The sequence below is a fragment of the Juglans regia genome, chromosome 7, assembly GCF_001411555.2.
Source record: "Juglans regia cultivar Chandler chromosome 7, Walnut 2.0, whole genome shotgun sequence".
Classification (NCBI taxonomy): Eukaryota; Viridiplantae; Streptophyta; class Magnoliopsida; order Fagales; family Juglandaceae; genus Juglans; species Juglans regia.
Window position 1 is genome coordinate 286,696 of NC_049907.1, and position 16,373 is coordinate 303,068.

General features: G+C 38.4%; 1 protein-coding gene across 1 annotated transcript; it reads right to left on the reverse strand.

Moving 5' to 3' along the window:
* Nucleotides 1–562: 562 nt before the first annotated feature.
* Nucleotides 563–7,969, reverse strand: LOC109003549 (T-complex protein 1 subunit gamma). Its single transcript, XM_018981721.2, has 13 exons — nt 7,786–7,969; nt 7,629–7,690; nt 7,456–7,528; nt 7,194–7,261; nt 6,955–7,024; nt 6,598–6,666; nt 6,434–6,505; nt 3,217–3,290; nt 1,865–2,527; nt 1,667–1,792; nt 1,396–1,500; nt 1,229–1,303; nt 563–1,028 (listed from the first exon to the last, which is right to left on the reverse strand). The coding sequence occupies exons 1-13, from the start codon at nt 7,808–7,810 to the stop codon at nt 837–839; spliced, it is 1,674 nt and encodes a 557-aa protein (XP_018837266.1). The 5' UTR covers nt 7,811–7,969; the 3' UTR covers nt 563–836.
* Nucleotides 7,970–16,373: the final 8,404 nt, after the last annotated feature.

Sequence of the window (16,373 nt, forward strand, 5' to 3'; positions counted from 1 at the left end):
TTCGAATTGTCTCTCGAATAGCGTTTTAAAAAATTATGCTCTATTCGTAAAACAAGCTATAGCACTAATTAGATATTTAATTTTAGAATGAAAATAATATGACAGATTCCGTGTGGCGTTTAATTTAATTTAATTATTAAGTTCTTTAATACGCTCACGTGATGTTTTGCTTGTTTAATTGTCAACCTACTAATCATTTTTATACAAATTTTCGAACAAATATTACTATTTTTTGAATTTAGACCAATCAAACAAATTTAAAAAATTAATATTTACAAAAGAGTTATGTAAAAACAATAAAAATATATAATCTCTTTCATTTTTGGAGGAAAACAAAAAATTGAACTGCCAGTAGGCCGACTCCGACAGAAGGTAATTTTAATGGCTTGATCTTGTTTGATGGATTGCTGTTTCTCTTCATAATTTGCAATTTTATTTTTTTTTTCAGTTTTGGGGTTCAACAACTGACGTGTAATTTTGTGTCGATGCCACCAGGAAGCAAGAATTGGGCAAGAAATGCATGGTGTTCATGAAAGAAATCCGGATTAAACTAGACAAGCAATGCACAGAAAAAGCAGAAATTATAGCGATACTGATTCATGTTCACATGAACAAAATCCCGATCAAATTGTTCAAGTGAAAAGTGACTGGTAGTTTACAGTAGCTCCCATAACAGACGGGGGGGGTCTCCAAACAAAAAACAGCAAAGGCCAGAATCCGAACTAGGAAGTGCTCAAGTCAAAAGCTCAGCTCAACAAAACCCTTGTACAGCCAGCGAGACCAACCGCTTTGCTTCAAATACTTAAAAAAATATCAGTTTCGACTGTTGGGAGGTCTTAGTCGGGAAGTATTTGCTCATTGTCAGCATCTGCTTCAGTCTCAATCTTAGGCTTTGATGGAGCCTGGCCTGCACCGGGGGCTTGCTTCTTCTTTATCCCACTCACAATGTCATCGATCCTAAGAAGCATGCAAGCTGCTTCTATGGCTGTCTTAAAGGTTTGAGCCTTTACATTATATGCATCCCATATCTGACATCGTTTAAATAACCAGGCATTCAACGCTCAATCTCAGACACCAATAATTTAGTTCATTACTTTATACAATTTATTAAAGAGAAACTTAATAAATAACTCAAAATTCAAATTGAGTTGCTTATAAAAAATAATATTGAAAAAAAGGACACGGACAAACAAAGAACAAAAGCCCTCATTTAACATTTTGAACATACCTTCCGCTCTTTCATGTCACTAATCACACCAGTGTTTCCGTCTATGCCAATCCAGGCATTGTCACCACTTGCATGCTACAGGAGTAGTTTAAGACCAACAGATAGGAACGGTTTTAGCATAAATTCGAAAATACTTCTGGATGTAAAAATGAGTTAGGGATTCTTGCCTTTCCTTGCAGCGCAGTCATAGTTCGAATCACATTTACCCCACAATTCTGTGCTAAAGTGCGTGGTATAGCCTCGAAAGCCATGGCAGCAGCTTCATAAGGCCACTGTTTTACAACCAGTAAGTACAAACAATTAATTCAGCAATACGAAAACAAGAAAAGCTACAGCTCTCCACCAAATTTTAACCGAAGAAAAGCTTCATTCCTAAAAGTACTTTAGACTTCGGGTTAACTTGATACTGATAAAACAGATGCAAGAGACAACCATCACCTTTTCTATGCCTTCAATCGATGAACTCTTCTGCTTCAAAGCAGCAGATACAGTTAACTCTGTTGCACCACCTCCAGGAACAAGCTTTGGATTTTTTATTATGTTTCTCGCAACCGACATGGCATCCTGTAGCAGAAAAAACTTTAGAACACAGTAGTATCCAAACAGAACAATTTCGAGATCACATCATTAAAATACCTGCAAGTTTCTTTCCACTTCATTCAAGAGATCCTTACTGGCACCTCTTAAGAGTACAGTGCAAGCTTTTGGATCTTTGCAGTCAACAATAAATGCAAAAAACTCATCCCCAATTTTTTTAACTTCGAACAGGCCAGCCCCAGTACCGACATCAGACTCCTGTAATTCATCTGGTCTATTGACAATAACAGCTCCACATGCCTTGGCAATTCTATTATTGTCTGTTTTCCTCAACCTTCTGATTGCACTCACTCCATGTTTGCCCAGATAATGGCATGCCAAATCACTAAGACCCTTTTCTGTAATTACCAAGTCTGGTTTGAACATCACTATCTGATCACAGAGGTTCTTAATGTATTCCTCTTCCATTTTTAGCAGTACTTCCCAGTCTTCTTCTCTAACCAGCTCAGCATTTGTTTGGTTCTCACCCTTTTTGTACTCAAGGGGACAATCAAGAAGAATTATACGTGGGTTGACGATTCTTCTTCTCATTTTGCCAGGGGCAACTACATCTTTGTTAAACATAACTCCTTTAAGTACACTTGAATCTTCCAACTGACCACCAGGTACCTTCTCAACCTTAATGTACTTCTTGATATCCACTTCTCGCAAGCCTTGGCCAAGATCAACACCAATTATTGTGGTTGCCTCTATAGCTAGATCCTGGAAGTTGATCAAAGAATTAGCATAACATATAAATTAAAAAAACAGATTTTTCTATTAGTAAAAATTAAAAAACTAAAATAAACATTATAATGCAGTTTCAGTATAATGGTAAAAGACACGTCTGTGCTTGCTGTTGCCATGTTTCGGACAATGCTCAAAACAAATGAACAAGGTGAAATCACATGGATTTTTTAGTTTGAGATTATAAAATAAAGAAACAGCATCAGAATGTAAATGTAAATTACACAAGAAAAAAAATTAAAATTATGCTTCATATTTTAGTGGAGAGAAAGTTGAAATAAAAAAATTGAAAAAAAAAACTGTATCTAAATGCACAATCTCTTTACTACTAGGACAATCACAAATTGAAAATAGTCTAAAAAGAATTTTGTAAGTATAAGATTAAAAAACACAGAAATGATGTATTACATTACATATGAAAGATTAGGTATGGTAGTTAGTGAAAGTGAAATCTGTCTAAAATTCCACATGTCATCTCCCACCTTATTGAACCACGAGGCATGCATCTCAATATTGTATGTCTCAAGGATGAAGTATAACCCATACTTTTAGGCAACCTCTAAAGGATCTAAACATTTTTAGAGTTTTAAGATGAATAAAGGAAAACAGAAAGAAACAGCTGTAAAGACACACATGTTTAACCCTGATAACCACAAGATACTTACAGCAATTAAATCCCCGAATTGACTAGTAAATTTGGTACCTATACAGCTCTTGACCAGCCCCAACATTGTTCCACCTGCCACATAATTCCAAAAATCATGTGCACAATACAAAAACAAGCTAAAATCTTCAGAAGGAACAAGAACCTATAATAAATGTACTGTGATGAATGAAAAAGGATGTCTAACATGTGTGCATGCATGTGTGTGATCTGCTTTCTTTTGTTTTTTTAATTTGAGGGGTTGGGTGAGTGGTCGTGCATACTTGTGCAGGCGGAAGAGTGTGTGTGTGTGTGTGTGTGCCTGTGCGTGTGAGAGAGAGAGAGAGTGCTGAAGCCATTCCAAAAAAAAAAAGAAAAATACCATCTCTAGCTTCAACTAGACATCATTAATTCATCACAACCAGAAAAGCACTTAATCTATCTGGGCTACCCTTCTACTCTATTAAAATGAAAGAGTTGATAAAGCCTAATTTCTCAGGATATTTATATGGATGCATGATTACATATAAAAAATATGGATGCTCAGTCCAATATCCTTTTCCAGTAGGTGGGTTGATATAATTCTAACCTTCCATTAGGTGCATTTAGAGGGAGAGGAACGACTAGAACTTTGAAGATAAAGAGCACTCTATGAATGATCTCATAAGGTTTTTTTTTTTAATTGGCACTGGGTGTCCGAAAACAGCATCCCGATTAATCCTGAGGCTGCACAGGTAGGGCTGCAAATGGTCCGGTCCGGTCCGGCGATGGACCGAATATTTTCGGTCTATCATTTTTCCGAACCGGACCGGACCGGACCAAACTCAATAATGTGGATTATGTAACAAACTCAATAAAAAAATATTTTATATGGTCAATTATAATAAATTAGATGAAAATTATATTATTAATTTATATAATTACTATATAATTAACTAATTGATATTATATATTAGTTAATTCATAGAATATTAACAAGTGTTAATAACATATTTAAAATTTTATATTGTTAATAGTGATAGGTTAGATGAAGATATATATAAAATATTGTTAATTTATAGAATATTAACAAGTATTAATAATATATTTAAAAATTTATATTGTTAATTGTACTTTTATTTTATATAAAATATATATAATTTTTTTTTTTTTTTTTTCATTCGGTTCGATCTGGTCTGGTCCGGAAAAACCCAGGACCGTGGACCGGACCGAAACTTTTCGGTCCTCTAAAATGTGGACTGGACCGGACCAGTCTAAGTCTCGCTTGGGTCCGGTCCAGTCCAAGTCTCGGTCCGGTCCAGACCCAAACGGTCGGTCCGTTCGGTCCGACCGGACCATTTATCACCCCTATGCACAAGCCCTTAACAAGGAGCTTCCCACAAGTGCACCTCAGGTAAATCAAGAGAAAAACCCCCTAGTCCAATGGCCCCTAGAGATTATTTGCACCCAAGGGAATTTGAACCTTAGACCTAGGGGAAACATACTACCAAGCCCATGGCCTTTACCACTTGAGCCAACCCCTAGGGGTTATAATTCTAACCTTCCATTAGGTGCATTTAGAGGGAGAGGAATGACTGGAACTTTGATGATAAAGAGCGCTCTATGGATGATCTCATAAGCTTCTTTTTTAATACTTCATTTTTATGGGCAGTTGCTCTAGACATGAATGGGCTTAACTTTCATGCTTTCCTTGTATCTATTTCTAGCTCTTGACTAGGTGTTTTCTCTTCTCTGTGTCATGTGTACTTGGGCTCCGAATAAGATCAATAATATTATTAAGAGCAGGTCTCAAGATTGGAAATATGGTATCATTAATGATACTTTCAGCTTGTTGCATGCTACGAATTACGGTAATATTGCAGGGGACAGGATGATATGGAGTCAAGTTGGGAGTAGGAGATTCATGGTTCGATCCTTTTACAAGGCTCTTACGGTTCATCATGGTAACCATTTCCCTTGGAAGAGCATATGGAAATGTAAGGTTCCTCCCAAGGTGGCTTTCTGTTGTTGGACTGCATCTCTTGGGAGAATTCTTGCCATTGACAATTTAAGGAAGTGTGGCCTAATCATTATGGACTGGTGTTACTTGTGTCAGAATAATGGGGAATTTGTGGATCATTTGTGATTACATTGTGAGGAGACCAAGTTCTTGTGGGATGTTGTCTTCAACCGGATTGGTGTGCAAGGGTTGTGCCTAGGAGGGTAGTGGGTATTTTTTAGTGTTGGAGAGGTCTTCGGGGTGATATCTATATCACAGTTGTGTGGAAAATGATTCATCTTTGTATTATGTGGTGCCTTTGGATAGAGAAATGGTCGATGCTTTGATGATCAAAAGTGTTCCTTGGATGAGCTTAAGAGGTTATTTTTCAATATGCGTTTTACTTGGGGTCCTAGAATTGATTGTAACAGGGAGACTTTTCATGATTTGCTTGTATCCATTACTGGTTCCTAGTTGTTAGGTGTATTCTTTGTATAATTCCTGTGTACTTGGCCATGCCTACTCTTCTTTCAATAAAGTTTTTATCTTACTCTTAAAAACAGATCTATACTACATGAAGATAGCTATCAACATTCGGCAGGGTGCATATTTCCAGAAATAAGATGCAAACTAGTCCATTGATTGCTTATTAAGAGGCCTTTACAAATAACACGTAAACTACTAGTCCAATAATGTAGGTGTTGGTGAGTTTGATTAATGGCAACCTAGATCTGTTCAAGCTTAGTCAATCACTGAGTCTCATGAAGACCTAATGTTGGCTTCTAATATATCTCAAAACCTTAATCTTTGTTTCATTGTATTATTATTATTATTTCTTAAGCTCATAACAGGTTGTGGAGACTGCATGTTTCACTAGCCAAGCACTGGTATGGGATAGAACTAGTGAACTTGCCCCCTCCCCTCTTATTTATGAGAGGAGGTGCTATTGGGGTGGTTGAAGAGCATCCCTCGAGCTAAATGATATAGATGGAGGGATATCACTCAGGAAACCAAATCTATAATGCATGTTTACCAGATTGCCCAATGTCAAACTTTTCGAAATATGGCTATTGAATGCAAACCAAATTAGAAGCACAGAAATTCAGATTTCGACAAACAACATAACATGTTTTATTTTATACATTTATTATCCATTCTGTAAGCCAAACAAGTTCTTCCAATAAAGTGGAAAAGGGAAACCAAATAACTGGGAAAATCCTGAAGCCAATTCTAAATATACAAATAGAACCAAGACACTTACGATCATTCACATCAATAGGCATTGCAATTTTCTCAAGCACGGCAAGAGCATCTTCCAAAGCCTTGTTATAGGCTGCCAAACAAATAAAACTTGGATATATCATAAAGAAAAACTGATAATGCACAAGCAAAAAAGAACTAATCCATATCGACTAACAACAGTACCTCGGCAGATAACAGTAGGATGAAAATTTTTGTCGATGAATGCTTCTGCCACGTGGAGCATTTCACCAGCTTCAACCGATTTTTAGCCCAAATTTGATAAACAGAAGAAATGACATTAAATAATATTAATTGCAACATAAACTTATATGTTTTCTTCTTTCTCGCCAGCTATTGCATTCTTCTTGCGAGTATGTACACAACTGATTAATACACATGCTAATCATGAAACAATGAACTAAAATTGTTGAACAGTCAGTAACAGACTTATCTACAGTTATCACACACTCAGAAAGAACGCCCTATTCGCACTCCACACAAAAAAAAAAAATTCATGTACAGTAGTTGCATAAAACTTACCAAGAACGATGACTGAAGTTGTTCCATCTCCCACTTCTTCATCTTGTGTTCGGCTTAATTCGATCATTGACTGCCACCACCAAAACAAATATGCATAAGAATAGAAAAAGGAGGCCATGGTGATGGAACGTCAGAACGCGATGAGAACACATGGAATATTTTGTAACTGAAAGGCAACTCTTAGCGTAGGGAGAAAAAGGGTAAAAAAAAAAACGAAATAATTAAGAGAGAACGCGTGCCTTTGCAGCTGGGTGTGCAATATCTAACTCACGCAAAATGGCATTTCCATCATTAGTCACCACAATTCCTGTTAGATGCCCAAAATTCGAAACAGACGAGAAGAGGAAATAAGAATCCGAGACAGAAAATACAAAATGCTGACAAAGATATTTGCTTTGCAATGGCCATTTTATGAATTCAACGCAACACATATTTTATAATTAAAATGAAGACATATATACTATGTACTATTTACGATCTAGGAAGGGAAAAATCTCTCACCTCCAGAAGCATCGAGCAGCATCTTCAACATGGATCTTGGACCCAATGTTGTGCGAATAATGTCAGCAACAGCCTGTCCAGGTATTAATCAAACAAACCGAAAATTTGAAAAAAATAAACAAAAACAAAAACTGCACGCAAGCGCTAGGCAAAGAAAAAAAGAAAGCAAGAACCTTAGAAGCCTGGATATTAGCGTGCTGCACCTTGCTTCCGGACTCGCGTTTCATCGAGTCCTCTGTTCAATTTCATTTCATTACGTCGAAAATCGAATCAATTGAATCCATGTTCCATTAATTTCGGTAACAAAAAAGAAAGAGAGAACACACTTACTGAGAACGAGCACCGGCGCGTGCATGATTTCTTGTTTTTCTGTTTCTTCTGGGTTCGATTAGTAAAACCCTAAATGAACCCGATAGCAGAGACGGAAATGGAGGAATAAACGTTGAAACGCGGCGCGCGGCTACTCTCGCTAACTTATAAACATGCTACTACTAAACCCTCGAATCTTCGTGTTATCCTTGGCACTCTTCTTTCTTATATTGTTTTTTATCTACGTGTATTTTTTTTCTTTGTTCTTTTGTTTTTTCATTAACAAATTATCATTTTTTTCTAATTTCGCTTTAAAATATCAAAATCAACATTTTCACACTATATTCTTTTTTTTTTACGGAACTCCAATTTTATTAATAATACTCACTTATGGCGAAAAAATATCTTAATAACAACCATACATATGAGAGTTACACATATTCAATAAAACCAAATTCAGGTGTCAAAAACCACTATAAATTCTAAAAACTATACACCTAATAATAATAAATCAAGCCTATAAGAAATAAAAGAAATAATACCAAAGCAAAGCAACTCAAAACGAACGTGTGAAACAATAAAACCAACGTCAAAAGCATTTGACCAGACGTAAATTAGGCAATCCGTTACGATCCGATCTCAAAATTCCTTCAAGTATTAGAGGGATATTTTCTAGAGTAATCTCTTGATTACAACCGTATTGCCCAGTTTCGCAAGCCAATCAGCAATTGAGTTCCCTTTCCTAAACACATGTTGATACCGAATGATCTGTAGAATAATACTAAGAATTTCCTCTCAATACTCCTCCAAATACCAAACATTACATCTTTCGTCCCTCAGCATATCCACAATCAAAAGCAAGTTCATCTCAAGAACAACTTTAAGGAAACCACCAGACATGCAACGGCGCAAACCTAATAGCAAAGCCAGTAACTCTGCCCTATTATTTGAACCAAAACCAGTGTACTCTCCAAATGCAAACAGCAAAATTCCTTCATTGTTTCACAACACCCCACCAGCACCTGATTTTCCCAGATTATTACGACTACTTCCGTCCACATTTAACTTCAACCATCCTGAATTGGGCTTCATCCAAGAAACTGCACAAACCTGGCATAATCTAGCATGAGCAATAGGCAGATTCAAGTCGTTGAGAATTGTTATATCCCGATGGTGCAAATTATCAGAACCTTTCAATCTACAAATAATCCAACTAAACCAATATTTAACCGACCTCTATAAAATATCAAATGGAACCTTTTGACCTTCCATATGCGCAGAGCAACGCCAAGACCACAAACTCCAAGTCAAAATTACTGGGACAAGCTCAATCAAATTTCTGACTTGGGAAACCGTTTTTTGTTCTTCTAAACCATGCTTCCACCAACTCAACCCAAGAGCGATTTCCCACATAAGGAATACCCAAAAAATTAAAACAAGTCTTCCAAAGCTTAGAGGTCATTCTTCCCCCATGTAAAACATGTTTTTTGTCTTCAAAAGCGTCTTATTCACAACATTCACAATTGGACACCATAGGAATACCTATGCGCCGAATACGATTATCCACACTCAAACTTTGTGAATAGGCTTTCCACATTGCTACCAAAAATTTCTTAGACAAAGTAGCATGCCAAATCCACTCCGACCATTGTTGTTTTGGAGCAATAACACGGACCAAATCCCAAGCATTGGAGGTAGTAAATCTGCCATCATCATTTCTCAACCAAATCAATACATCGAATCCATTTTCTGTGCCCCCAACATGAGATAAAAATTTTATCCGAATTGTCCCAGCCCACAAGTTGCATTAGGAACTCCACATCCCAGCTATTCTCAACCATGCATTCTTTAATTTTAACGTTGAAAAATCAGCAATTTATATCTCATTACAAATAGAACCTGTCTCCAGCCATTTATCTTGCCAAAATGAAAGATTTCCTTCCTTAACTTGCCATTTCAAACAACTAAGCACAAACAGTATAGCTTCCATAACTATCTTCCAAAATCGGGAACAACCCTTCAAAGGATTAACTAAATAGAAATGTTGATCCTTTACATACTTAGCTTTAAAAAAATTTGCCCCCAACGATTTTTCAATAAGCAATTTCCAAGCAAATTTGAAATGCAAGGATTTTTGGACATCCAATATATTTCGCAAGCCAACACCACCTTCATCCACCGATTTACACAACAAATCCCATTTAACTCATTTCTTCTTTGGCTTTCCTTCAATCGATCCTCAAAAGAACGTGCTAAACAACCTAGTAATCTTCATAAATACCAACTTCAAAACCTATAGAATAGACAGCAAGTGTACCAGCAAGCTTGAGAGAACATGTTTTAAGAGAATTAGGTGGGCTCCTGAAGACAAAAACCTCATCTTCCACCCATCTATTTTCTTACGAATTAGCATCAACAGCTCCTCCAAATATATAATTTTCATGCAACTCAAAATAATCGGGACACCTAAGTATTTCACAGGAAAACTCCTAGCTGAAAAGCCTGTTAATCGCAAAGTATCACGATGCCAATGAGAAGAAATTTTGGACGAGAAAAAAATATAAGACTTGTCTTCATTAACCACCTGTCCCAACCACTGAGCATACAAATTTAGAACTTCTTTTATCATCTTCACAGATCTCTTTTCACCATTTGCAAATATCTTCATATCATCTGCATAAACTAAATGGGAAATTAATGGTCCATTCCGTGGTTTAGAAAAATAGCAAATCTGACCAAGCTAAAATTTACTTATCAACAGCCAAGAAAAAACCTCCTCCACAAGAATAAACAAATAAGGCGAAATATGATTCCCTTAATGAAGACCTCTTCCACCCTTAAAGAAACATTTAGTCGTGCCATTCATAATAACCGAAAACCAAGGCGTACAGACACATTGTTTTATTAGGTTACAAATCGCAGGCGAGAACCCAAATGCGCTCAAAACATGGAAAAGAAAATCTTAATCAATCATGTCATAGGCCTTAGCTATATCAATCGTCATCATTATATTTCCACCTCTAACTAGCTTGTTAATATCATTCACCAACTCTTGAGGAATGCTAATATTTTAAAAAATACTTCCCCCCTGCAAAAACGCACCTTGTTCCATAAAAATCAGATGATTCAAAACTGGAGTGAATCTCCCCACCAACAACTTACAACAAAGTTTATAAATCACGGAACATAGGCATATAGGTTTAAACTTGTCAAAGGAAGTAGGATTCGGAACATTTGGAATTAATACAATGGAGGAGGAAGTATAATACTTAGGAAGAGAGAAACCCAAAAAAAAAAAAAAAATCATGCACAGTCTTCATAAGATCATGCAGCACCAATGACCAGCACTGACGAAAGAAACTGGAACCAAACCCATCAGGACCTGGGCTACTATCCACCAAAATTGAAAACAAAGCATCCTTAATTTCTTGATCCTAAGGACACCTGCAAATATTCAGATTATTTACATCCAAAACCTCAGCTTGAATCAAACTCTCTAAATTCGAAACTTGACCATTGTGACACCACTGCAAAAAAATTCTAAAAATAAATAATAACTTCATCGTGTATGGCTTCAGGCATCGATAATAAATGTCCATCACTAAGGCGCATAGTTAGAAGAACATTTTTCTTCCTTGCCTGTAATGCTGCAAAAAAAGATGAGTGTACTTCCCTATGATCAATCCATATTTTCTTAATTTTTTAAGAAATTCGTGACTCCTCTCTTTTCAGCCAAGTTGTAAGTTTCACCATAGCTACCAAAACATCACTCTCGACATCTTCAAAAAATTTCTCTTGAAGCCTTGCCTCTCCTTCCTCCACTCGCTCCTCCAATCGTTTAATATGATCTCCGGTCTATCCAAAAACTTCCTTATTCCAATTCCGAACAACTACTTTCAATCTTTTAAGTTTGAATGCAAGCTTCGACAAACCTGAACCGCCTACATCTTCTTGCAAAACAAACGATACAAGCTTCCAAAATTCGTCATGCGTTGTCCACATTTGTTGGAACCTAAAAGGGGCCATACTTCAAAGAAAAAACAAATAACCTAAGGAGCATAGGAGAATGATTGAATGATCTACACGCCATGTACTTTAGAGACCTTGATAGAAATAGATCTAAGCACCTGGAATTGCAAAGTGCTCTATCCAGACGAGCCCAACTTCTTGCCAACCCCCCATGCCCATTACACCAATAAAATTTATTCCCAGTGAATGGAACCACAATCAAGCCCCCAACATCAATAAAATTTGAAAAATCCTCCATTACACACTGCAATCTTGGATTCTCACCCCTTCTCTCTCTATCATGACGGATGATATTAAAAATCCTCAATAAGAATTCACGGCAAATCCAAAGAACCAAAGGAGATAAGATCTAACCAAAGTTTCCTACAATCCAGATACATACATTTTGTATCGATACAATCATTGAAGAATTAATCAACAAAGTAACATGTTGATTAGAAACTCCAAGAATGCTAACCTAAATATCATCATGCCAGAAAATCCGCAATCTTCCATCTTGAACTCCATTTGAAAAGGACTCATCAAAACGTAAACTATTTTGCCAACATAAAATCTTACTATCACTTCAAAAATGTTTTGCCACAATGAGAAGTTTCAGATTATATTTTTTTAACAAGGTCCAAAGTCTTGCTTTCGAGGTGCCTAGACCTCAAACATTCCAAAACAATATTTTGTCAATCATAAATTCAACTGAGAGGGCCTGCTAGGAGCCCTAGTAGAACTTCCCAAAAGATGACCCTTACTCACCTCATTTTCCCAATTTCAGAGTCCGAAACCCCATCTTTATCTTTCCCTAAATGAGAAAGCTCTCTCTCCCCGTCAAATTCCGAAACAATTTTGGAAAAATCTCTTGCAAGAACTAACGTCTGTGTCCCTTCCACAACTGCCATGGTCCCAGGCCCCAGAAGTGGGAACCTAGTGCAATAAGACTTCATCACCCATGCCCAAATTTTCAACTACATGCACTACTTCACATGTATCCCCTTTGTCTTGAGCCCCACTAGATTCTCCCTCCACCAACACTCCCTTTTCGCATGTAGATACATGCACTACTTCACATGCAGCAAACGAGATTTCGACGTTCCCAAGCTCACGAAAATCAATTCGCTCAATCGATTGCACCTTATTTTCAAGTACAACTAACTGCAAATCCTCTCCTCCAATTAACTGATTTTTCTCATTATCAAAACCCTGCTCACCCATACATTGAACATTATCTGTCGAAACATCCCCTTTCGGATCTAGAGCATTTGTCTTTTTCGGAACCAAGACTTTACCCAATTCTTTCTTTTTCCCATCAGACTGAGAAGATACTTTGCAGGTAAGAAGATTATGACCTTGGACCTTGCATCTCATACAAAAATGCTGGAAGCGTTTCATAAACCACTTCCTGAAAAATACTCATTAGTTTTTTTGGAGTCCCAATCCAAAAGGATTCTATAGGCTGCTGAGAAACATTCATCAACACACAAACTTCATAAATAAAATCCGATCGGCGCCGTAATACTCTTGAGAAAGGCTTCGTGATAAAAGTTCAGTAGTAAACCAGGAAGCATGATCCAAACATGAACCATAGCAAGTTCGGAATCCTCATTAAAATCAACGAACAATTGAAAAACATGGTAAATCACTCCATCAACATCAAAACTCTCCCTTGACATGGCCTTTAGAAATTCTTCCTCGTTAGAAAACCTAACAAAAACATGGCGAGTCTGTCTCATTGCAGAAACAACTGGATCGGCAAACACACACAGCCTCCCAACTGACTTCAAAGGGCCTTGAGGACCCCCAACGTCAGCCATCACAATGTCGCAAACAAAACCCTAGCAGAGCCAAAACAAATTCTCCTTGACACGTCCTCACACTCTATATTATTATTGGAAGGGGGAATTTGCTCTCGAACCCAAGAGCTGGGCCTGCGCCAAATACATAGGCTTATTCCAGTCCAGACCCCATCCTCTTACGACCCTAGGGTTGCAGAAGGAATTTGGCCCACCCCGTTTTTCAACCATGGATACATGCATCACGTGGGAAACCACACCGATGGAGACGAATAAGACACGCCGGCCCTGACACCCCTCAGCAACGTTCGGCATTTAAGGATCTACGCCAGCAAGAGAATTGGGAGCATGGATAGCCCTCCATCCTCTAACATCAAACATGAAAAGTGGCAATTTCGATCATCTACCGTAAAAGCTTCGCCCGAGGAGCCACACCGCATTAATGGCTCCACCCAAGTCTTGCGTCGCATTAAAGGCCCCAACTGGGAGCTACTGTAGAGGATGATGTGAACCCCATGACATGGGGTACGAAATGTTCCCCATAGACCACGTATAAAGGTCAACCCCTAGGTACAAGAAACTCTATCTGATTTCGGTGATGCTACAGCCTTTACTGTACACACAAAGAGACTAACTTAGACATCGGAGTTTCCCCGGACCATCCCGAGCCCATTTTCTCTCTTATGTTCGTAGGTGAAGACCCCGACTTGACTTTCTAAGACCTTTTCCAGGCATATAAAACATGACGTTAACAGTGGTACCATCTGTGTGATCTTTCCTATAGGTGTAACGTGTCCTTTGTATGCCAACGACAACCTGTTCTCATAAATCTTGAGAACCTGAAGCCTTATCATAAGACATGGAAGCATGTTTTTAAAGAAATAGAGTAGTTGATATAAACCCTGACTGCATAAGTGGAAACACTTCAGAAGGAAAAACGAAGCCCTACAGGTAGAAGCTACCAAGCTGCCTGAAGACACTAAGCCCAACCACAAAGGACAGGGTGAGTCGTAAGCCATGGGAGGGACAAACACTGATGAAGAAGACAAGAAGAAGATGCAACACGAGCTTTGCAACCTCATGGACAAATACGAGGAGATGACCAAGAAGGTGGGAGCCTCTTCCTCGGTAGATCAGATGCTCACCAGCACAAATATGCCTTACAGTGCGGAGGTGATAGCCATGCCAATACCACCAAAGTTCAAGGTTTCCCATATAGAATTGTACGACGGAGCCAAGGATCCCTTAGAGCATCTGGACACCTTTAAGGCTCTCATGACCCTACACGGATTCCCCAGGGAGATCGCATGCAGGGCCTTCCCGTTGACCCTGAAAGGCGCGATGCAAGCGTGGCTTGCGTCGCTGGCACCAAACTCAATCTACATTTTTGAGGACCTAGCTCGCTTCTTCATCACACAGTTTATAGCCAGTAGAAGGAGAAGATGCACAACGACTTGCCTTGTAACCATTAAGCAACAAGAGGACGAGAGCTTGGAGGCCTACCGGGCCAGATTCAACAAGGAGCGCATAACCACCGATAACTAAGATGAAAAGATCACTCTTGTTGCCCTTTTGGACGGTGTATGGCCCCGGAATCCATTTATAGTTGAGTTGGTCAAGAAGAGTCTTGTTACACTACAAGAATTCATAGACCAAGATGATGGATTCATATATGCTGAAGACACGCGACGAGTGTTGACAACGCAAAGAAAGGCAGAGCTAGATCAGGCCGACAAGAAAGCCAAAACGTCGGCCCAATCCAAGACTACAGATAAGTCCAAAGGAGGACACTTGACCCAGAGTGTATGACGATCACCACTATGTGCATGAATGTGTAAACTAAGAGGATTATAAGGTATTTAATGCACCAGGTGAAAATAGTGGAAAGTTAGAATATTGGAATATTAAGTTTGGCATAATGATCGAGGATTAAAATAGTCATGGATTGTGAGGGATAAGTATTTTAAACTTTGCTTTAGGTTCAACAAATTTTGGAAATTTTTTTAACGAGGGGAGGATGTAACACCCAAGCTCATCACAAGCCCAAGCTAATCGCTGATTCTATAATTTTTTTTTTTTTTTGTTAGTATGTATGAAAATCTTACTTGAGATTTAACGAGTAATTTTGGAATAGGCTACATGTTCAAAATTTATTTTGACAAAGTATGGATTTTATAGGGCTTGATAGTTAGGTTAAAATCTTTTAATGGGCCAAGTGGGAATTGACCCGAAAAATATATGGGACAAGTTGTATTATTTTTAGATGTTGAGTCAAGACCTATAACTCATTGAAAAAGCCCAAACCTTGTACGCCCAAAACCCAAGCTCGTGAGAACCAATGTTCAGTCTCCACACCTTGCACGTCTCCACGCCATGCAAATCTCTATCCCTCTTGGATTCACGGCATTAGTGTGTATATAAATACCCGCATGATCTACATATTCATGCAATCCTCATTTTTCCCAAGCTAGGGTTGCCGCACCTTCCCCATAGTCCACCAGTAAGCCAAACTGAGCACTGCTGCCCCACTCACAACCTCAGTCGCAGCATCAAGTTGTCACCGTTGAGAACTTCCTTCCCTATGTGAAGTCCAGCAACTCACATCCAACGGCTTCTCCACACCTCTTTCCACAACCGCAGATAACGTTAACCAGCCATGCCCCCTTACTATTGCACCACTATGGGATAAACCATAGCCAAAACTCTTGCATAGATATGCCTTTGCACCACCAGCCCACACTCAGCCTCCATCTCGCAACACAACAGCCCTGAATGGAAATTCAACGTGTGGAGATCTCC